The 24,116-nt window shown below is 36.7% G+C and overlaps 1 protein-coding gene across 3 annotated transcripts in view; it reads left to right on the plus strand.

The window, feature by feature from the left end:
- Positions 1-22,696, plus strand: part of Slain2 (SLAIN motif family member 2) — an 89,038-nt gene extending 66,342 nt beyond the window's left edge. For 2 of the 3 annotated variants that reach the window (XM_023705986.1, XM_004645668.2), the window contains 2 exons: positions 18,067-18,385; positions 19,726-22,696. In XM_023705986.1, coding sequence (XP_023561754.1) covers positions 18,067-18,385; positions 19,726-19,792 — 386 coding nt within the window. In that variant the 3' untranslated portion in view covers positions 19,793-22,696. The remainder of the gene's footprint in view (positions 1-18,066; positions 18,386-19,725) is intronic. The other variant, XM_004645669.3, reaches the window with a different exon arrangement.
- Positions 22,697-24,116: the final 1,420 nt, after the last annotated feature.

Below are 24,116 nucleotides of genomic sequence, written 5' to 3' on the forward strand. Positions count from 1 at the left end.
TTTTTTTAATGTATTTGGTACAGGGTCTGCAGGGTCTCACTACACAGATCAGACTCATAGTGATCCTCCTGTTTTTCAGCCTCCCAAGAGCTGGGGTTACAGATGCGCACCACCAGGCCCAGTCTCAATCACTGTCTCAGCATGCCCTGGGGGGCAGGGATGGCACAGTAGACCAGGGATCCAACCCCAGCCCCATGCATCTGCCTAAGGAGGTGCTTTAGTCTGCTGAGCTATCTCTCCGGCCCATTTGCTTTTTCTTTTGTCAATAATTTCCAGTTTCATTCCACTATGATCAGATAATAAGCATAGGATAATTGTTTTTCTTTTTTGTATTTACTTAAACATGCTCTATGTGGTAGTATATGGTCTATTTTGGAGAATGTCCCATATGCAGCTGCAAAGAATGTGTATTCTGAGGTTGCTATATAGAACACTGTATGAAGGTCTACTAAGTCCATTTCTTCATTAGCTTGGTTTAGTTCTATTATTTCTTTGCTGATTTTTTTTTCCTAGTTAATCTGTCTTTGACAGGGGGATGTTAACAGACATCCCCATTATAATTATATTATTGCCCATTTGATTTTTTTATATCTGTAAATATTTGTCTTATATAGTTGGGCTCTCCTACATCGGTTGCATATATATTTATTTTTATATATTCCTTTTGCAGTTTTACCCCAAAAAATCTGTAGTGACCTTTTTTTATCTCTCTTAATCATTTTTGATTTAAAGTTGACATTGTTAGCCACCAGAATAGCTGCCTCTGATTTTTTTCTGGGTCACCTGGAGTATTGTTTCCCATCTTTCAACTTTCAGCCTATGAATTTCCTTTTGCGTTACATTTATTTCTTGTGTATAGCATACTGTTGGATTTTGTTTCTTGATCTTTTCTGTCAATCTGCTTATTTTGATTGGTGAATTGAGGCCTTTTTTATTGGTGGTTAAAATTGATATGTATTGGCTTATCTTTGTTATGCTGTTTTCCTAATATAGATTCCCTTCTTTCCCACTGTTTGCTTTTTTCTGCTGGGTGGTTCCTGTTTGTTGTTGTTCTTGCAGTTGTGATCATTTCAGTCTCTTTCTAGAATATCTGTCAGTACTCCTTGTAAGGTTAGTTTGGTTGGTCATGAATTTCTACAGTTGTTCTTTGTTGTGGAAGTATCCTATCTCTACATTAATTTTTTTATATATATATGTATTTGGTTGTTACAAGGTCTCACTATACAGCTCAGACTTGTGGTGGTCCTCTTGCTTTCAGCTTCCCCGGTACTGGGATTACAGACCTGTGCCACTATGCCCATATTCTGGCTGGTTCAGCCAACTCTGGGTGTAGGACTGGAGCAGCATATGGTGCTGGGGATCGAACCATGGTCCCTGCACTTGCCTAAGCAGGCACTTTAGTCCGCCGAGCTATCTCGCTGGGCCTCCACATTAAATTATATGGTTTCACATGGTATATAAATCTGGCTTGAAAATTGTGTTCTTTCAGGATCTGAAATATTTCATTCCAAGCTCTTTTTGATCTGATGGTTTGTGTTGAGAAGTATGACATAATTTTTTTGGCATTCCATTATAAGTGATCTATAATATTCTGGTTTTTGGAATTTCTGGGATCTCGATTATTATGTGCCTAGGTTTAGATTTGTTTTATGGCTAATTTGATTTCTATATACATCCCTTATCTGTATGTCAGATTCTTTTCCCATGCTTGGGAAAATTTCCACTACTGCTTCTGCAAATAGACTTTTATGTCATTTGTGCTGACTCCTCCTATTTCATTGACACCTGTTAGTCTTATATTTTTGTTTTCATCATTTTGAAGCTGCTGAATTGTTATTTCCAGGTTTCTTGTCATTTTAAGATCTTTCCTTTCATGTTCACTAGTTACAGTGCTGTTTAAAGTTTGAAAGTCTATCTTTAGTTTTGTTCAAGCAATTTTGCCAGCTTCCAGTGGAATTTTCAATTTCCTGCATATCTGTTTGAATCTGTTTCATGCAGTCTAATTCTTTCCTATATTGTTCATTCAATGTTTGCATCATTTTTCTATTCTCTATCTTTTAAAAATCTGTACCTTCTTTAGATATGCTGAGCAGTTCTCTAATTGTTGTTATTTCTTTTTTTACCTGAGTGGATTATTTCTGATCTGAATTTTTTTCTATAGCCTGATATAATTGTTTCTTCAGTTGCTATCATTTCAGAAATTTCAGATGTTTGCCCTCCTAGTTCTATGCCCATGTCTTCTGTACTTGTTATGGGTGGGCTGGAGGTCTGAGATTGTCTTTGCTTCTTTGCTTAGACATTTTTGAAGCTCCCATTGTTCACCCGGACTTAGCTGTGATGGGAGGGGTGTGGTGAGCAAGCCTCCCATGACATTGGAGGGCAGGGTTGGCTTACCAAAGCTTCCATTGTATTGGGTTCATTGTGGGTTCTGTCGTGGTGAAAGGGTGGTGAGCTACAGCCCAGAAAGTTTCTGAGGGGCCAGGGAGATGGCTCAGTAGAATAAACACTTCCCTGGCAAGTGCAAGGGCCTGAGTTCAATCTCCGATTCCACCAAAAAAAAAAAAAAAAAATAGAGGTTCTGAGGATGATGGGAGGCAGGCCAAAGGTCTGCAAGGGTCTTGCAGTGGTGTGGTGGGACAGGATAGGTTCACCAAGGCTCCCTTGACCAGTGGGGTGAATTGGCTGAAGCTCTATAATGCTCCTGAGAAGGTGGTGAGGGCAGGGCAGGACTCACCAGGTTTCTGTAGCTATTTAGTGTCTGCATGTCTTCTGTGATGGTGAGATAGGCCACTGCAGATCAGCGAAGTTACCATACTGGTGTTAGGCAGTGGGCGGTGGTAGGCAGTGGGCGGTGGACACAGGCCAGACTCCTCAATTCCTACATGGGGAAACTAAGTAGCAGTTTTGGGGAACCAGGACATTGTTGCCTGAAGAGTCATTATTTTCAAATACGTTTCTTTTTAAGAGTTATTTTGTTTTATTCAGGAAGAATTATAAGTATACAATTTAAAACATTCACCCACATAGCCACCAGCACAGTGAAGTCATAGTATATTTCCATAATCTCAAAAAGCTCTTTTATACTCATTTCCCCTTCAGTACTCTGGAACCCCTGTAAATATCTAATCTGTTTTCTCTTGCTGTATTAGATTTGCCATTTTGAGAAATTTAATTAGATGTTTTCTACAAGGTTTTGTGTCTTGACACTTCACTCAACATATTTTTTTTTTTTTGAGGTTCATCTTTTTTGCTCGGTGATACTGTGTTGTATGGATATGCCATAAAACAGTATGGATATTTATCAAGTGAAGTTTTGTTCAGTTTTTAGCTGTTATTAATAAAGTTGTCTGCAAGGCTTTGTGTATATGCTGTGATTGGGTTATCATAATGTTTTTATTTTCTTTGAGTAGAACCACTGGATCCTTATTAAGTACATGTATTATTATATTTGTGTATCTGATTAATTTTTACAGATGTCACTTACTGGTTTGAGGAAACTTGATTTCTGATTCAAATTGTTTGGCTGGGGAGATAGCTCAGTGGCCTAAGCACCTGCCTAGAAAGCATAAAGTTCTGAGTTCAACCCCCAGTACCAAAGCAAACAAACAAAACAGATTGTTTAATTTAGGTCTAATCAGAGCTTGTTTCTTATGTCAGTTATTTTGATTAATGCATGTTTGCACTACATAATGATTGTATTCATTACTTTTATTAGCTTTTGTAATCTTTTATTTCGTACAGGGTCTCGCTCTGCAGCTGAGACTTCTAGTGATCTTCCTGTCTCAGCCTCCCAAGTGCTGGGATTACAGGCATGTGTCAGCAAGCCCAGTTTCAGTGGCTGGCTCAGTGTGGGACTGGTACAGCTTGTGGTACCAGGGATTGAATCCGAGTCTTTGTGCTTACCAGGCACACACTTAGACTGCCAAGTATCTCTTGCCCTGATTGTATTCAATATGAAGAATTGGTACATGTACATAACACGTCTTAATTCTTTTCACATCTCTTTCTGGTAATTTATAGAGAATAGAAGTTTATTCTCTCACAGTTCTGATGGCTGGGAAATCCCAAGATCAAGTCCCAAGATCCCACACCTTGATATGATATTGAACTTCTTACTGTGTCCTTACATGGTGGGAATGAAAAGGGCAACAAAGGAATTCTTTGTCCTCATATGACAGAATAAACTAGGACCCACTTCTGACAGCTTTTATTAATACCATTAATCTATTGATGAATACAGAGCTCTCATGACCTACCACCAAGGTATATACATCGAGGATTAAGTTTCTAGTACATGAATTTTGAGGAACATACTCAGATGATAGTAGGTAGCTTACTCTGATTTTAATATATATTTCTTAATGATTCATGTTGTTCATTATCTTCTCTTAGGAAATAAGAGTTAAAAATTTTATGACAGTTTTTATGCTGATTTTTATTACTGAGTTGTAAAAGTTCTGTGTCTTCTGAATTAAATATAGTCTTTCATCATCAAATCCATGCTTTACAATATTCCCTTGAGGTTTATGTGTCAGTCATTTTCTTGGGAGTTATTTTACTTGTCGGTTTTGATAAGATAGTATATAACATTTTTACAGTTAGTACTTTTTGCTTTTTGACTGTTGTGATTTATATCTAGATGTCCCTCAAGAAGCTAATGTAGGCCGGGCATGGTGGTGCATGCCTGTAACACCAGCACTTGGGAGGCAGAGGGAGAAAGATCACTGTGAGTTCAAGGCCAGCGTGGGCCACATAGTAAGTTCAAGGCCATTGGAGACCACATAGCAAGACACTGTCTCAAAAAAACCAAACAAACACCCATCAAAATAAAGTTTTAAAAAATTCATGGAATCATAGGTGGAGCTTTTGAAAGGAGATTACATTATGAGACAGTATAGCTGACCTGCTGTTAGGAGGTATCTTCTGGTCAGAAGATGTAGGTCACCATGGGCATTACCTGAAGTGTGTATCTCCTTCTGATTCCTCTAGTCACTCTGTTTCCTGGTTACCATGTCATGAACCACTTCTCCACTATATACCTCTTCCATACTGCCTGCCTTAGAGCCATCTGAGCATGGGCTTAGTGGGCCAAAATAAACTTTTCCCTCATTAAGTTGCAGGTGTGAGGGAGGTATTTTTTCCCAATGACAAAGTGACTAAGACAGATTTTATCTCAAGAGAAATGAGGTCATCACTGTGACTATGTTTTACTATGTGGCCTAGGTGTCTTTGGAGTTGACTCACAGAGGAGTTTAGAAAATGTTTGGAAATGCCAACTGGACAAGGACAAGAATGCTGTAAGCCAAGCTTGATGGGATATTCTGGTTGGAGATTAGAAGACCAGAGTGCTGATAAAAGTGCAGATGCTGAACATAAGCATAGGGTACTTCCATTGGGAAAAAGCCTTCACTGGCAGTTGGACTCTGGGCCATGTGTGTTATGCTCTGGCAGAAAATTTATGTAGGGCTGGAGGTGTAGCTCATTGGTAGAGCTCTTGTCTTGCATGCACAAGGCTCTGGGTTTGATCCCCAACACCCACCCCCAGTTGAAGAAAAAAACTTAAATTTTGCTCATGCCTCAAGATTTTCCAGACTAAGGTGAGATTAAGGAACAGAAAATTTCAAGGCAATCAAGATTCAGGCTGTGACATGGGTACTGTTGGGAGCTTTTAGCCAGCTGTCCATTGAGAATCCAAAGAGTGATTTTAAATGTTTTGAGTTTCACCAGAAAGAAAGATTCAGTAAACTGGGGGCCTCCACAGTTGGAGCAGAGGAAAATTTGGTGGCTGAAAAAGTTAACATTAAAAAGAAGCCCTTTTCTGTTACTTTATAACAGAACAATAGAAAAAATACCTTTAGAGCAGTTGAAGAACCAGCAAGGTCCTACCCTTCACAGGCTCACAGTTGCAAAGGTGAAACAGTTTGCTGTGACAAGATAATCTCATGCCACCTGTTGTAGAAAAAATAGCCTAGGACATTGAGTCCCTGGGATTCTGTTTATTTGGAGCCATCCAGGGACTAAGGCTACATATAGGCACAATTCAAGGTGCCTGTCTCCTGCTCCAAGTCGCAGCAGACCTTGGCATTATCCACGTGGTACTAGTTTTAAAGGAATGCGGAATGTAAGCGTTATGGGGTCATGAGGCTTTCACCCAGATTTCAGCAGAAGGCTTGGGAGTTAGGCACTATGCCTATAATGGGACAGTGTATGAAAATGTGAGAATAGAGCTGAGATATGCAATGGAAAACTCAGAGTTGGCAAGGCTAGAAACATGTAACATCTGAGGAAAGTCACAAGGAGTGAACAAAGCTGGCCTCAAGAGAGAAGTCACATGGACTTCATCCACCAGCAGTGCCATAGGGGCAGAGTCACTCAAGTGCTTTGGAAGTCACGGGCTTGTACCAGGTATTCAACATGGAACTATAGAATTGAGTATTTGCCCTGCTCAGTTCAGACTTGCTTTGGTTCCATTGGTTTTCTCTCTTCGGAATGGACATGTTTTACCCTATGCATGTCCAGTTGTTCCTGCTTTATTTATAGAGAAAGATATGTTTTCCGAGTGTTTTTGGTCCTTTGTTCAAAACCTATTGATTGTATACACATAGGTCTGTTTATGGCTATGTTCTGTTTGTCTATTCTTAACAACAATAGCAAACTTGAATTAGATTTATAATAAGTAACTTTATAGTAAGTTTACAGGTCTGGTGGTGGACTTCCATTTTTTAAACTTACTTTGCCAATTCTAATTCCCTTGCATTTCTACATAGATGTAGAATCGACTTGTCAGCATTTATCTTTTTAAAAATCCTACAGATGTAGCTCAGCAATAGAGTGCTTGCATAGCATGTCCAAGGATTAGACTCAGTCTTCAATAGTCAACTAATGAATAAAATTTTAAAACTGTGAAGCTTGTTGAAGTTTGAATTGGAGTTTTATTAAATGTGTAGTATGTAGAAGTTAGTGATAATAGACATTTTAGTGATGTTGATTTTTATGATTCCCAAGCATACATATCCTCTCCTTTTTTATTTAATTTGCTAGTTTTATAATTTTAAGTATATGGAATAAGAATATATTTTGTTAAATTTATCCTTTAACATTTCACATTATTGTGCTGTATTGTAAATGCTACCATTCTTTATCTTGTATCCTGATAATCTTGCTAAATTCACCAGTTGTATCAGATGATACTTAAATTTTGTAAGTATACAGTCATGTGCTGTCAGTATAAACAATTTTACTCCTTTAGAATATATGTAGAGGGTGGAAGGGACATGTGTAGTGCTGGCCAAGCATTCCAGTAAAATGTTAAATAGAAATGATGAGAGTATATGACTATTTTGTCTTTCCTTTTTAGATGAAAGCATTCAGCTTTTTAAACTACTACATATGCTACTAGGTTTTTCATAGATTCTCTCTCTGTCTCTGTGTCTGTCTGTCTGTCTGTCTGTCTGTCTGTCTGTCTGTCTGTATCTGTGTCTGTGTCTGTCTGTGTTTGTCTCTGTCTCTTTGAGACAGGGTCTTGCTGTGCAGTTCAGGATGACCTTGAGCTCACTTTGTAGCCTACACTGGTCTCTTACTTTGCAACAATCCTCTTGCCTCAGCCTCCCAAGCGTTGGGATTACAAGATTGTGCCACCATGCCCAGCTAGATGCCCTTTATTTCACTGAGAAAGTCCCCTTCTGTCCTATCTTGTTTAGGAGGTTTAAAAAATAAAATCTTGAATACATGTTATATTTTAGTTTTCTGCATCTCTTCATATGATCTTATGATTTTCTTCCATCTGTAAATGTGTGACATTACATTGTGGTTTTTTTCAAACATTGTACCAAGCCTGTGTCTCCTCAGTTCATCAGCTTTGTATTACGTGAATAACACTACTACTTGGAGACCCTAAAGCCTTTTTGTGTATTGTAGGATTTCAGTTTGTAATGTTCATTGAGAAGTTTTGCTTCTGCATTCTTTTGTTCGATATATATCCTCAAAGTATGTTTTTGGTACTCATGTTTTAGTCTTTTTGCAAAATTTAAAAGTGATGATTTTGTGGGTGGGAGTTCGGGGGGTATAGCTCAGTGGTAGACCATTTGCTTAGCATGCACAGGGCCCTAGGTTTGATCCCCAGCCCTGAAAAAAATCAAAGTGATTATTTAAAACACTTTTAATGGTTCCTAACATATTTATTTTTCCTATCAGAGTTTATTGCTTTATTCAGATTAGAGTTAGCATCTGGTGTCATTTTCCTTCTACTTTAAAGTATTTCTTTTATTGAAAAACTACTGACAAAAAGAAAAGAAAGAAAAACTACTGACACCTTTAGTTTTGAAAGATAATTTTCCTGAATGTAGAATTCTAGATTGCCAGGCTTTCAAGTACTTTAACGATGTTATTCCATTGTCATTTGGCTTACAGCATTTCTTTTGAGAAGTCAGTGATATTTTGTCTTTTTAAGGACACCTTCTAATAGCTAAAATAATATTTTCTTAAGTTTGATTATGGTAGTCCTGCTTTGTTTTTCCCTATTAAAGATTTTTTTGAGCTGCTTGAATATATGAGCTTAGTTTTCATCATGTTGGAAGTACTTTTCTATTTGTTTTTTGTTTGTTTTTGAGGAAGTTACTATGTAACCCAGGCTGGCCTTGAACTAACTCATGGCAGTCCTCATGAATGCTAGAATTGTAGAAGTGTGTCACTGCTCCAGGACTATATTGGAAACGTTTAATGAAACATTCTTTTAATTTTTTTTTCCTGTCCCACTCATTACAGATGTATCTCCTAAAATGAGATTCAGTTGCACATATTAGGTCACTGAGACTTTGTCCTTTTGTTTTATGCGTCTTTCCTCCTCCCTCTGTTTGTAGTTTACATCATTCTTTTGTTTGTAGCTCAGGGTCTTATTCATGCTAGGTTGGCCTTATATAACTCAGCTACATTACAAGCTTGTAATTTGTATCATTCCTGTTGCATTTTCAGGTATTCCTTTATAGCGTCTAAACTACTATTGATTCACGAAGCATTTTGTATATATTGCAAGTTCATCTATAAAATTTCTGCCCATGTTTTAAAAAATTTTTTACTTCTGTTCTCATTGTATTATTTCTTAAAATATTCTAGATCATAGATAATAGCTCTTATAAAGTCTTTGCCTGCCAGCTTAATTATCCCCATCACTTTCTGGCATGTTTCTATTGACTGATTTTTCTGCTTCGCATATTTAGTATTTATTGAATAGTGACCATTTGACATTTTTCAATGCTCTGTGATAGGTATTGTTTCTTCTTGTAGATAGATAGTAAAACTGAAAATGCATAAGTGAATGTTCTTTTTTTATTTTTCAAAATTATATTGATAAACAGCAATGAGACAGTTTCAAATCAAATCGGAAGTAGTTTCAACAAATAATACACTGCATATATTCTTCTTAGTGGTTAATTGCTGTACAAGAAGCAGACTTGAAATCCTATTTACAAACACCATTAGAACAAATCATTCTATTCATTAAGAGAATGCAACTATATATCTCTCCTAACCATTTTGAATACACAGATACAAAATGGACATTCATTGGTATACTCCATTTTTTCTAAGTTCCGTTATTGAATATTATAGGTGTGTAAACTCAGAAAAATATTCTAAAAGAGTCCAGTAGACCATAATAGCATTGGGTCTTCTGTTTAACTGGCAATGTCAGATATTATTGACCTGAGTCCCCTGTTATGTTGACAGCTCAACATAACAACGTGGCTTTACTTCCTATATTTCGTCTTCATACTTTTCTACTGGATGGTTAAGACCAAGGTAAATCAGGACCTGTGCAATAAGAGTTGTAGCTTTTTGGTCTGAGAAGGTCAGTGAAATGCCCTCAGGATTTATCCTGAGATTCTGTACCTCAGATTGTAGAACCTTTGTCAGTGTCAGCCATGTGGATGAGTCGCAGCCATTGCTTGGCCAGTGTGCTCTCTGTGAAAGCCTGAGAGAGTGTCTTCTCCCCATGTGACTCTCCTTAGGCCCACTCTATGTCATCGATCACTTTCCTCTTTGGCCCCATAATCTTCTTGATCAGAAAATTTGGGACACTATCGAGGTACATGACGTTACAGGACAAGTTCTCATATGTCCTGAGTCTTAATTGACCTTAAGGTTTGGGCCAAAATGTTGGCTTAAAATGGAAGTGTTTTTTTTGTTTTGTTTTGGTTTGGTTTGGTTTGGTTTTTTTGCTCCAAATGCCTTCAAGGCATGACTGGCTGGCTTGAGTTGTGGGGATCGAACCACAGCAACCTGAGCCTGACTGCTTTGTTGAAGCAGCCACAAAGAACTGAGCTAAGGGGCAGGCCCCCGTGAATGACTGTTCTGGGGTTGCAATAAAACTTTATTTATAAAAACTGGCAGTTTGCCTATCGGTAGTTTTTGAGCTTTTGTTTTTGAGCTTTGTTAGAGAAAATTTATAGTAGTCTTTATCTAGGGCTACTGTATCCCCCTTAGACTTGATTCCTTTGGATTGTCTGGTGGATATTTGGCAAAGACCTCTTACTGGTTGAAACTGAAATGTCTAGTACTTTTATGTCAGCTTTGAGAACCGTTCCATTAGCAATGCCCCATGGGGTGTTATGTGCATGCCCAATTCCGTATTTAACCAAAGATTTAAGCAGACCCCTAGGCTGTGTTCTTAAAATCTCCTGAGTAGCTCCCTGTTCTAAAGTACTCTGCTCCTGAAATTTTAGTTTTCCTTTTCTCCACTCAACAAGATAACTTTGATCTGCTCAGATCCTTCTTAGATACCTCTTGATCTACATTTCACAAAGTATCTCTAGACAGAAACAACCCAGCAGATTATAGAGCCTACAAGCCTGTATTCTCTCTTGTCCAGTATGTTGTGTTTTATTTTATAAAATACTGTTGGATGAACAGTAAGTCCTTCCCTATTTCCCTATTACGGCTAGAAGATCTTGTGATAGTTTTTAAATAAATACATGTTTATGTTCCATTTCAGGCTAGTTTCTCTGGAGTTATATTAGACTCCCATATACAGTATTTTTAAAAGCTCCTTGAGATTCTTATATACAATCAAGTTTAAGAATCATGGCTGTAAAGGTGTTGGAGCCAAACAGAACTAGTGGAGCACTTTTAAGTAGTGGACCCTTTATATTCAGCATGATGCTGCTGGCGACTTAGAACTTGAATTAGACAAAGCACAGTCAAGATCACCTGAGGAGCAAGAGATTATTGGAAAGGAGGTTTGAGTTGGTTTCCTTTCTTTGGAGTTTTGAGACTAGGGCTCATTCTCTCTTCTTTCTCCCAGAGACCCGATGAAAATAGCAACCAGAATTAGACAGCTTTGTGCCTTTTACCCACTGGTATGGTAGACCTTGCCATCACTTTGTCCAGGAGATAGACTGATAGAAATAAGGAAGATGAGTCTGTAAAGAATAAGCCATTCCTGTGGCTCAGACTTTGCCTGCACTCACATCCTTGTCCAACTAGGAGAGGATGAATGAGAATAAAGCTATAATTTTTCCTCTCCCCTCTTTCTGTCTCCCTGTTTCCCTCTCCTCTTTCATTTTCTTTATTTTTTTAAAGAGAGTACAAATTAGAATTAAAACAGAAAAAATTGTGATACAGAATTTCACTCAACAAAGTAATATAAATTTCATACTATTTGCTATAATACATAGTGTTGTTTTCCAACTAGTTATTCATATTACCAAACATATGCATGCAAAATTGGAAGAAAAAAGAAAAAGAAACTTAAGTCAAAAAGAGAAAAAGTACAAATAATTGAAAGGAGACAAAACATACTATTATCTTCTCCTTACCATAGACCAGCAGAAATATACAATATAGTTGTCCAAACCATCCTACTTACATACCTAGATATGTATGTATGATTTCTTTCCCTCAGACCCTCTCCTGTCCTTCGCCTCAACTCAGTGACTCTTTCCTTTTGAATAAGTTCATTCCCTTTTACCAGTGTCTGTTTTACCATTCAGATTCTGTTTCTCTCTTTCAGGTTCTCACACTAAGGAGATAATACAATCTTTGCACATGTGGATGCAAAGCATATGTTCTCTGGTTGCATCCATTTACTGACAAAAGCCTCAAATTTATCCAGTTTTGTACCTGAATAATACTCCATTGTGAAAAATACATCTTCTCTACCCATTCTTCACTTGATAGGGCATCTGGGTTGTCTCCAGGATTTAGCTATAACAAATTGTCCTGCTACAAACATGGGTGCACATGTATTACTGCAGTATGAGGTGTTCAGTTCTTCTGGAAAATTACCCAGGAGGGGAATAGCTGGTTTGAATGGAATCTTCAGTGCTAGCTTTTGAAGGAATCTCCACACTGATTTCCATAGTAGTTGTACCAGTCTGTACTTGCACCAACAGTGGACAAAGGTTCCTTTTTCTCCACAGCCCATCTAACATTTGTTATTGGCTGACTTCTTGATGTTAGCCATTCTTTCTGGGGTGAGATGGAATCTCAGTATAGTTTTAATTTGCATTTCTTGAATCACCAATAATGTTAAACATTTTTTCCTATGTTTAAGCCATTTTATTTTTTCATCTGAGAAGTGTACATTTCATCTCAGATGCCCATTTATAGATTGGGTCTTTGAATTGGGGGGGAATGATACTTTTTTAACTCTTTATTCTCGGTAGAGGGCTTTTGTCAGAGGGACAGTCGGCTATAACTTTTTCCCAGTTTGTGGGTTTTCTTTTTACTCTTTTGGAGATTAGCTTTGAAGTACAGAAACTTTCAGCAAGATGAGATCCCAGTTGTTAATTGTTTGAAGTATTTCCTGTGCAGTTTGGTTTTTGTTCACGAACTTCACACCTACTCCTGTGTCTTTTAAGATTTCTGCTTATACTTTCCACCAGAAGATTCAGTGGTTTTGTTTTAATATTTAAATGTTTGATCCCTTTTGACTGTGGCTTTGTGCATGTTGATAGGCTTGGGTCTACTTTTACCCTAAAGAATGTGGAAAGCCAGTTTTTACAGTACCATTTATTAAAGAGACCATCGTTTTTGTTTTTGTGTTTTTTTTTTTTTTTTTTTGTGGTACCAGGGATTGAACTCAAGCCCTTGTGCTTGTCAGTTAAGTGCTTATTCTACTGAGCTATCTTTCCCGGCCCCAAGGCTATCATTTTCCAGTGGACATGTTTGGCCCCTTTATCAGAGGTGTCTGAGTTTGTTTGCAGTTGTGTTTGTGTCTTCTAATCTTGATCTTCACATCTGTGTTGCTGAATTTGGTGATTAAATCTACAAAACTCTTCATGGAGTTTTTGGGGTTCTGTTTGTATTGTATCATGTCATCTGCAAAAATACTAGTTTCACCTTTTCCTTTTCAATTATTATTCCTTCTGTTGCTCTCTTGTCTAATTCCTCTGGCTAATGTTTCTGGAACTGTATTAAATAGGAGTGGAGGCAGTGAACATCCTTGTCTTGTACCTGATTTTAAAGTGAAAGCCTTCATTTTTTTGCCCATTTAGTATGATGATGGCTGTTGGCTTCTCATAGATGGCATTTATCAGGTTGAAATATAGACCATCTATTCTGATTCTCTGTAGGGTTTTTATCATGAATGAGTATTGGACTTTGTCAAAAGCTTTTTCTGCATCTATTGAGATGATCATGTTGTGTTTCTTGTTGGTTCTGTTGATGTGTATTACATTTATAGATTTGCCTATATTGAGCCATCCCTGCATTCCTGCAGTGAAACCCACTTGATCATGATGTATAATTTTCTTGTTGATTTGCTGCATTCTGTTTGCTAGTATTTTATTGAGGATTTTTGCATCTGTGTTCATTAGAGAGATTGGCGTGTAGTTTTTTTTTTTTTTTTTAGTTGGAACTTTCTCTGGTTTTGGAATCAGAGTAATACTTGCTTCCAGGAATGATTTTGGGAGAATTGCTTCTCTTTCAGTTTCATTGAAGAGTTAGAAAAAAGTTGGCATTTTTCTAAATTTGTTGTAAAATTCTGCTGTGAATCAATTGGGACCTGAGTTTTCTTTGTTGGTAGGTTTTATGTAAAATTTTCAATTTCATTTCTCTTTACTGCGTTATCCAGAGTTTGTATATCTTCTTGGCTCAGCTTTGGCATTTCATTTGTATCTAGGAAACTCGATTTTCTCTGTGTTTTCTATCCTGTGAAAATAAAGATTTTGGAAGTAGGTATTGATGATCTTCTGAATTTCTTCAGGGTCTGTAGTGATTTCACCCTTTCCTTTCTTATTACATGAATTTGGTATTTTTCTTTCCATTTTTGATTAGCTTGGCTAGGAGTTTATCAATTTTATTTCTTTCAAAGAACCAGCTCTTTTATTTATTTATTTATTTCTGTATTTTAGGGAAGGATCTACAGGGTGTTTAGGGTCTCACTACTAGGTTGGACTCATAGTGATTCTCCTGTTTACAGTCCTCCAACTGCTGGGATTACAGGTGTGTGCCACCACGCCCAGTCTCAATCGCTGTCTCAGCGCACCCAGGATGTGGGGCCGGCACGGCAACCCGGGGGATCAAACCCCTGGCCCCTGCATCTGCTTGCAGGTGCTTTAATCTGCTGAGCCATTTGACTGGCCCTGTAATTCTTTTATTCTTTGTATTGTTTTCTTCATGTCTCATGCATTAATTTCTACACCTTCTTTGGGCTTGACTTGCTCTTTTGTAGGAGCTGGAGGTATAGCATAAGATCGTTTATTTGACTTGTTCTATTTTCCTAATGTATAAATTTACCATTATGAATTTTTCTCTTAAGACAGCTGTCATTGTGTCCCACAGGTTTAGGTAGGTTGTATCTGAATTTTCATTTAATTGTTAATATTTGTTAAGTTTTTCTTTAATTTCATCTGTGACCCATTTGTTGTTTAGGAGGTTATTTAATTTCCATGTGTTTATGGTGTTTTTATAGTTTTTTGTCAATAATTTCCAGTTTTATTGCACTGTGTGATTAGATGGAATGCATGGAATAATTTCAGTTCCTTTACATTTACTTAAGAGTGCTCTATGTGCTATTAGTATATGGTCTATTTTGAAGAATGTCCCATATGCAGCTGAGAAAATGTGTATTTTGTTGTTGCTGGGTGAAACACTCTGTAAAGGTCTACTAAAGTACACCTTTGTGTCTGGTGTATTAAAGTTCACCATTATTGTATTATTGCTTATTTGATTTTTAATGTTTGTTAAAATTTTGTCTTATTTAGAAGGGTGCTCCTACATTGGGTGCATATATGTTAACAGTTGTCTTCTCTTCCTCTTGCAGTTTTCCCTTAAGAAGTATATAGTGACTTTCTTTATCCCTTTGAATGATTTATCGTTTGAAATTGATATTGTCAGCAACCAGCATAGCCACCCCTGCTTTTTTCTGATTTCCTGAGGCATTGGGGATTGTTTTCCATCCTTTGACTTTTAGTCTTTGTATTTCCTTTTGAGTTAAATGTGTTTCTTGTATGCAACATATTATTGGATTTTGTTTTTTAAACTGCTCTGCTAGTCTGGTTTTTTTTTTGATTGGTGAATTGAGGCCATTTACATTGATCGTTATAACTGATATATATTGGCTTATTTTTGTTACGTTATTTTCTTGCTATAGGTTTTTTACTTTTTCCTCTTTTTAATTACTTGCTATGGTGGTTCCTTTCTGTTCTTCTTAAAGCACTTCTGTTTCTTTCTAGAATGTCTGCCAGTAGTCTTTGTAGGGTTAGTTTGGTGATCATGACTTTCTTCAGTTGTTCTTTGTCATGGAAGGATCTTATTTTGCCATACTTGATAGTTTTCCAGGATTCATCAGTCTGGGTTAGAAGTCATCTTCTTTTAGAACCTGTAATACTTCACTCCAAGCTCTAGTTGATTTGATGTTTTGTATTAAGCAGTCTGCTGAGAGCCAGCCAGATACCTCAGCAGCTAGAAGCACCTGCTTTGGCAGACACGGGCTGAGGGTTCAATCCCCCAGCCTGCCATGCTGGCGGGGCACACTGAGATGGCAAATGAGACTGGGCGTGGTGGCATGCACCTGTAATCCCAGCACTTGGGAGGCTGAAAAACTGGAAGGATCACTACAAGTCCAGTCTTGTGTAGTGAGCCCCTATAGATACTGTACTAAATACATTAAATAAATAAGTGAATGAATAAAAGAAATCTACCATAATTCTGATGGGCCTTCTATTGTAGGTGATCTGTTTCTTATCTCTAGCAGCTTTTAATATTCTGTTCTTTTGCTCATTTTCTAAGATCTTGGTTATTTATATGTCTAGGTATAGATTTATTGTAATTCTGGTCATGTGGAATTCTATATGCCTCTCTGAACTGTGTGTCAGGTTCTTTTCTCATGTTTGGAAAATTTTCTTTTAGTACTTCTGCAAATAATCTTTTCATATCATTTGTGCTGTCTCCTGCTGTTGCATTGACACCTATTTTTATTTTCTGGTTCCCTGTTAGTTTTAAGAAATCTTTCCTTTCACATTCATTAGCTACACCACTGTCTTTGAGGTCTGGAAGTCTATCTTCAGTTTCATTCAAGCAGTTTTGCCAGCTTTCAAAGGAGTTCTTAATTCCCTGCATATCTGTTTGAATCTGTTTCATTCATTCTAATTCTTTCCTGTATTGTTCATTCAATGTTTTGATCATTTTTCTATTCTCTATTTCTTTATCTATGTCTTCTTTAGCTGTGCTGAACAATTCTTTCACGATTGTTACCATTTCTGTTTTGACCTGAGAGATTATTTCTGATCTTATTTCTTCTATAGCCTGATGGACTTGTTTCTTTACTTCAGTTACTATCATTTCAGAGATTTCAGGTATGTGATTTCTAAATTCTTGTATGTCTTTGTCTCCTGGATTTGTTCTGGGTGGGCTAGAAGAATGAGATTGCCTTTGGCTCCTGCGTTTTCAAATTTTTGAAGCTCCCAGTAATCACCCAGACAGAGTCCTGCAGGCCACCTAGAGTTCATCAAAGTTGTTAAATGGTTCCAGGAAAGCTCCATGCCTGCGCTCACTGGGCCCACAGATTGCAGTTCTCCTGTTTCCCGCAGGTGACTCAGAGTCTCCCTAAGTTGTTAAAAGCTTAGACTCACACAACAGAAGCTCTACACCTGCACTCTGGGTGCTAAGAATGTGAGAGCTTACCAGAGTCCCACAGCTCCCCTCATTCTTTCTTTCCCCAACCCCAACCCCAACCTCAACCCAAGAGGTCTTTGTTAAGTGAGGCATGTTAAGATATTATTTGCAAAGTGTTTAGCTTTATTTTGGCTTAGAAATAAATGCAGATTTTATGTTTTATTCTTTCAAGTATCAGTGTTTTACTGTAAGGGTACTACTTAGAAGAGTTGACATTCTAGAAAAATGTATTGTTTTTTATTATGTGATTTTATAGACCCCTTGATATGCCCCTGGACTTATAAACTCCCTTCTTTGTGATACACAACTATAAGAGGTTTTTGGTTTTTTATTTTTATTTTTTGCTTTTTGAGTCAGGGTTTAACTATGCAGTTCAGGCTGACTTTGAATTCCGTATGTAACCCCAGGCTGGCCTCGAACTCATAGCAGTCCTCCTTTCTCAGCCTCTTGAATGCTGTGATTACAGGTATGTGTCACCATGCCCAGCAGGAGCATTTTTTTTTAAAAAAAAACAATTTTTAGTGTTTAAATTTTAGTTATATTGTAATATGGGACTTTATATGAATGTTTCTTCTGGGGTAGAAATCTGTTGAAAATTCTGGACAACAGTATGTTAGTCATGTCTTTTTCCCTACCTCTAGAATTTATGTGACGCAGTTTAGCCAGTATTGTGAGGCAGAGTCCTAGAGTGTTCCCCCCACCTCATTTTGTGGGTTTTATGCTGGCCTAATTAAAGCATTTTTTTCTAGGATGGTTGCAACCTCTGAGTAAGGATTTGATTATTTAGAACTTTTGTTAGTCCAGAAATGTCATTTATTCCTTGCATTCTACAGAATCAAGATTCATAAATTTGGGCCTATTAGTGTCCAATCACAGAGTATAAAATAAAGCAGTGATTTTATTTATACTCGATTCCCACTCAGAACAGTGATTTTTTTCTTTGCCATCCCACAGTACCTTCTCCAGGCAAATTCCGCACCCCAGCAGCACCATCTCCTTTGGCTCTCCGGCAACCAATGAAAGCATTTAGTAACCATGGCTCTGGTCCTTCGGGCAGCCAGGAAACAACACAGTTCACACAAACCACCTCCTCACCTGGGCCTCCGGTGGTTCAGAACACAGTCCCAACAAACCCTCCCAGCAATATCAACAGCACTACATTAACAAGACCTGCAGGGACAACTGCAGTGCGAAGCGGCTTGCCCAGACCTAGTGCCCCTTCTGCTGGGGGCATCCCAGTGCCTCGCAGCAAACTTGCACAGCCTGTTCGAAGGTAAGTGGAAAAAGTCCTGTTGTGGCTTTCTTGAGCATAGCACAGTGGGTGGACTAGGATAAGCCTTGTCTGTACATTGGATAATGAATATAGAGAACCATAGCGGGTTCCTACAAGGATCTTAGTATAATTTGAGTAAAATGTTACTTCATTGTTGGAAAGAAATCCTCTTTTGATATGTTATACCTGTTTCATTCAGATTGTTTGTCCAGATGCCTAACATGCTTAAGCATCTCAGAGTACTCCTGGAAAAACTTTGTGAAAAACCACTCAATTTGATTGTGATATTTGTTCATTTTAAATGTAATGATATTCAGTAAAGGTAATAAAAATACATTACAGTGATACCTAACTGCCAAGTCCAAGTAGACTCTGCCTAGGTAGACTTTGAAAACATGGATTTCAAACTGAAAAACCAGAATTACCTGTTATACTTTTTATAAACTTTTTTTACCTGAATTACTTTATATAAACATAAAGGCCTAAATTTTACCTCCATGAACTCTAACTTAGTTCATAAGAGATGAGGTCCAAGATCTGTGTCTTTTTGTCTGTATGTTGAATCTTCAAATGATTCTAATCCCAGCCAGATTGGGAACTGTTTCTCCATATTTTTTACCCTTTAACAATGGGATTGCAATAAACAAATTTATGTATCAACTATAATTGAACTTTAAATATTTTATATGCTTGAAGCATGCCTTTATCCTACAAATATTTAAATTTAATTACCTATATGTCCTTAGTTCTAATACATTTTATACTTCCAAATTCAATACCATGATGTGTTGACTTGTTGCTCTGCCCTATGATAGATGAATTATATTTACTTTGTTTAATTTCACAGTGAGTGGGTATTCTTATTTTTTAGAGGAGGATATTAAAATTTAAAGAGATTAAATAATTTGCCTAGGCCCACACAACTAATAAGATCTCTAATTCCAGGTATGTCTGATTTCAAAGACCACATAACCACTATCACATGCTGCCTCTCTAGAGATGGCGAAACAGTCTATAGTGTCACATGCATCATTCTGCATCTCAGAATGACACAGAGAGAAGCCGTGTGGATGGAAAAAGTGAAGCAGCCTTTTCTCTTGTTTTAGTCTGGTAGCCTAGGTCAGCAGCAAAGGGTTAGAGATGTCATCTGGTGCATAGCAAAGCTTGAAGTGAAATTGCTAGAAAAAGCTATGCGAATAGCTTTTTAGAGCTTTGATCTCAATAGTTCTCTGAAACAAATCTGAGAAGAGCATGATGCCACTTGAAAAATAATACATGTAAGATAACATGGTAGTATTTTGTAAAGACATGCAAATCATAATAAAATTGCTTTATTTCAGATCCTTGCCAGCTCCTAAAACCTATGGCAGCATAAAAGATGACAGTTGGAAAGATGGCTGTTACTGACCAGCACAGACAAGAATGCAGAGGTCCACGGCTTCATGGACACCCCTTCACCAGACTAAAAACAACTTTTATATATGCAGACTGTTCAGATAAGACTCTTGGGATTGGTAAATCCCAGCCCTCTCTGTCTTAATTAGCACAAACTGGCAGAGATGATCAAGCAGCACTTTAATGTCATTTAACATCAGATGTTTGGTAATCATACAATCACTCTCCATGGAATCACTTTTAGTTTTGTTTAGTAGAAACTCAGTTGATTTTTAAATATTTAACAGAGGCCAATATCTGGGCAAATACCTAATAGATGCCAAAGAAAAACGCCCACTTGTAAATGAGAAAGTACCTTTGTACAAAAGAAAATGGTGAATTCAGGCTATTCAAAACTCACGTTCAACCTAATTTACTGTATAAATAGCATCAATAAATACTGTGTTAATGAAAACTAATATTCTGACTAATATCTAAAGTGTTTCGCTAGTATTCCAGGAAACTGTGGATTAAATTTGGGACAGTGGGATGAAGAAGCCTGGGCTAGAGATTTAGAATAAGTTACCTACATTTAGGGGAAGTCTATAAATTACTTTTGCAGAGTCACTGGGAAAATTAGCATTTTATTTAATCTTAAGTTTTGGACACAGTTCACATACACACACCATTACTACCAGATAGTGTTACAGTGTACATCTATCATGATGCATTGACATATCAGACTTCTGTGTGTTTGTTTTGATTGCCAAAAGGGCTTGATATCAGTTGTACAATCTTTCTCAACTTTATAGTTCCTGGCTCAGGAAAGATGGCCTTTGCTATCAAAGCCAGCTTCTTTACATGCTGTTACCCATCGCAAAACTAGGAGATCTTGTTTCTATTAGCAGGTTTCCAGGGTGGGATAGAGCAAGTAGTGTCTTTACTCTTGATACAACAACACCTCAGTGCTTACAACCTAGAATAAAACCATTCAGAGAGAGAGGGGGCAAAAAATCTATGCACTTAAACTACAAAAATCTCTGGTGATGACAGTTGTATTGTTGCTACTGAGTGGCATATGGTCTATTATGTGGTAGAAAAATACAGCCTGCCAAGCCCTACTTAAGTTGGTCCACTTTAAACTGAGTAACTGTAGAAAATCTTCTGAAAATACTGTCCTTTTTGACTTAGATTCTGCCTTACAGCAATTTTTGTATTTTTGGTAACCTGCATCTAATTCTAAATATTTGGTTTTTATTGATATGCATATATATATTTATCCTTGAAGTCACTTGTTTTGATTTTATTAGATTATTACCAAACTAAAAACTACCTTCTGTAGCAGGCTTTTCATTTTTCATTGTGAGGTCTGTGTTTAAGTATTTAGTTTGGACAGCTGTATAATGTTAGCAGTTGGGTCACCCAAAATATTTTAGAGATCTAAGCATTTCTATTCCTTTCTGTTAAAAAAGACATTATGTAAGTTGGCAAATGAAACTGAGAGGGAAATGGAAGGCTTATTATTTAGAGTATTGAGATTGATAGGCTGAGAGAATGATAAAACGAAGACCCCTTTTGTGCCATGACTGACACTGGGGTATCTATTGGCTTGACCACTTGGGAGGCATTCAGTTAGCACAGCGGCTGCAGATTTGAACCACCAGTATTGTGTATTTTAATGAATAATGCAGGAAAGATATTGTATCCTTGAATTTAAAGGTGATGGGGTGGGTCTGGAAAGGATAGCGCCAGAATTCTACATGATGATGAGCTAGAAATGTTGCTTTTAAGAGGAAGATAAAGCATCTGCTTTGGTGGAGGAGTATTCCATGTAAATCTTAAGTCCATAAAATAAAGACTTAGCCACTGTCTTTTTAGAACCACATATACACAAAACAAAACAGGTCTCAGTTTTCCATGCAACATTTCAAATACGTATATATATGCTGCAATCTAATAAATAAAAGGAATTTTGACTATTATGGAACATCCATTTTTAAGTTAGATAATCAGTTTTAAAAGGGTTATTCAGGTTAACTTTGTTTTTAAATGGCTGTTTCAGAAAAATGTCTATTTTTTTTAATTAAAATACTTCGTCACTTGTTAAAATGTATTTTGGATCTGAGTTTGGTAAAGTATTATTTTACCTGCTGTTGTACTACCACAGATTATTGGCTTTTAGTTTCCTAAACAGAAAAATTGCCTTTTTACTAGAAAGCCTTCATGTATTGCCAGTTTTTCTGTTTGGGAAAATCTAAGGATTTACTGTGGTTAGTCTTACAGAAGAAATGTGGATTTGATAAACTAGTGCCTATGATTTTAACTTATGTTTGATATATAGTAGTAAGGGTTTTTATGAATGTTGATTATTTTGTGCCAACAGCCCAGAATTGTCACTTATATGTAAGTAGACAGCTACAAATTCTGCTTCCAAAGTTATTTAATTTTTTCAGTGTTTGAATGTTATTTTTTGTAAGTGTGTTAATAAAAATGTAAAGAATTGGAAAAATATAAATATTCTTAAGCATTTGCTGAATCATTTTTCTACAAAACTTGTTTGTATAAAACCCTCTGAAGAGTTAACTTTTCTCAGTTTTCATACCCTGGAGATCACATTTTGTAAAATGGGACCATTCATAACTGTCAGATACTTTTTAAAATTATCTCAATACATCAGTTTTATATTAAAAACAAAAGCTTTTTTGAAAGAAAATTAGATACATATATGGCCCCAGATGTTTGTATAATTCTAGAACGATCTAGACTGTATGTTTAAATTGACTTTATTGATTGTACAGGTTCCATTTTTGACATTATACATGGTCCTTTTAGATCACATTAAGTTTGATTTGCAAACATTTCTATAGCTGAACTTGTATATGTGGTTGCCTCCTTAATAAACAGCCTGACCATAATGTTTGCTATTAAATTTATACTGGTTTTTCAAGTGTTTTATTAATTTCTGGATATGGTAAAATTCTTTTTTTCCCACTAGTTGGTTACACTTGGTTTTCAAATATTTTCCAGTTGATTTTTTTAAATCTACAAACTCAAATGCTATTGCCCTTTTATATTTAGTCTATATGAGATTGGGTTATATCTTAATCTCTTTGTACTGTTGTTTTTTTGTGTATGAATTTAGTTTGTTGAAACTTTTCACTTGCTCAGGATTGGTATTTAGTTAAAAAATGTTGGCTTCTATAAAACAAGCAAAAGGCCATTATGTAAGAACCCCAAGAAGGGAAAATCAGTGCCTTTTCAAGGCAAATATAAATATTTGAGTGGTTACATGCATCTTTTCATTTGTGAATGGAAAAACCAAACTGCTCTACACTGTTGAAGGAGTTCTGCATGTTCCATTAGAAAGTGTTCATTGTGCTCTTCATTAGTCTCATTGATGAGACAGAAAAACAGCATCTTCATGTTTGAATCTTAGTCCTGAGCCGCCTGAAAAATTTTGAAAAGTATTTCATAGTAATTGTCAGTACACTTACAAATAAATTTTTTATATATATTTTTTTCATTATGTAAATATGTGAAACTATCACCTATTTACCTAAGTTTACTGTATATCCAATGCAACAAGAAAACTCACATAAAGAGTTTCTTGTGAAAAATATTTACTGCATTAAGTTTACTTTGAATTACAAAAGCAGGATATACATGAGAGAAACTAGCTTGGGAGGAGGGAATACAGGTTGAAAGTGAAACATAAGTTAACATGTAAGGCATTTTGATCCTAAGCAGTGTGTATGGGCTAAGTGATATCCTTACCATGGGGCAGTCTGCTCACTGGCCTTACTTATCTACTTCATTTAAACTGTGCACTTATATGCTAACTTCATACTAATTTTTCAGTCTATATTAAATCATTTTTTTTTTTTTTAAATAAGAGAAGTAGATCAACTGGTAGAAAATTACAGTTAGAAGAAATAAAAGTTTGGGTGTTTTGTTGCCTGCTAGGACAAATATATCCAAACATATGTGAAAAATAATGAAAATAGATATTTTGAATCTGACTTTTTTTAAGGACTACAAAATGGGGATCCGGGGAGGAGACCGCTCAGTAGAATAAATGCTTGCCTGACAAATGCAAAGGCCTGAGTTCAATCCCTGGTTCCACACACACGAAAAAAAAAAAAACCCCTACAAAATGATAAAAGAAAAAAAAAAAAGAGCCTTCCAAAGAGCTGAGATTGTAGGCACACTGGGGATCAAAATCTGGCCGCTGCGTCTGCCTAAGCAGGTGCTTTAATCTACTATTTGGCCAGCCCTAAACTTTTAAAAAGGAAAAAGAAAGTCATCTAGAAGAGATTTACAGTGTAGAGGAGGATATGTGAAAATTTTGCGCAGTGAC

The sequence above is a fragment of the Octodon degus genome, unplaced genomic scaffold (genome assembly GCF_000260255.1).
Source record: "Octodon degus isolate 3935 unplaced genomic scaffold, OctDeg1.0 scaffold00235, whole genome shotgun sequence".
In the NCBI taxonomy this organism is placed as follows: domain Eukaryota; kingdom Metazoa; phylum Chordata; class Mammalia; order Rodentia; family Octodontidae; genus Octodon; species Octodon degus.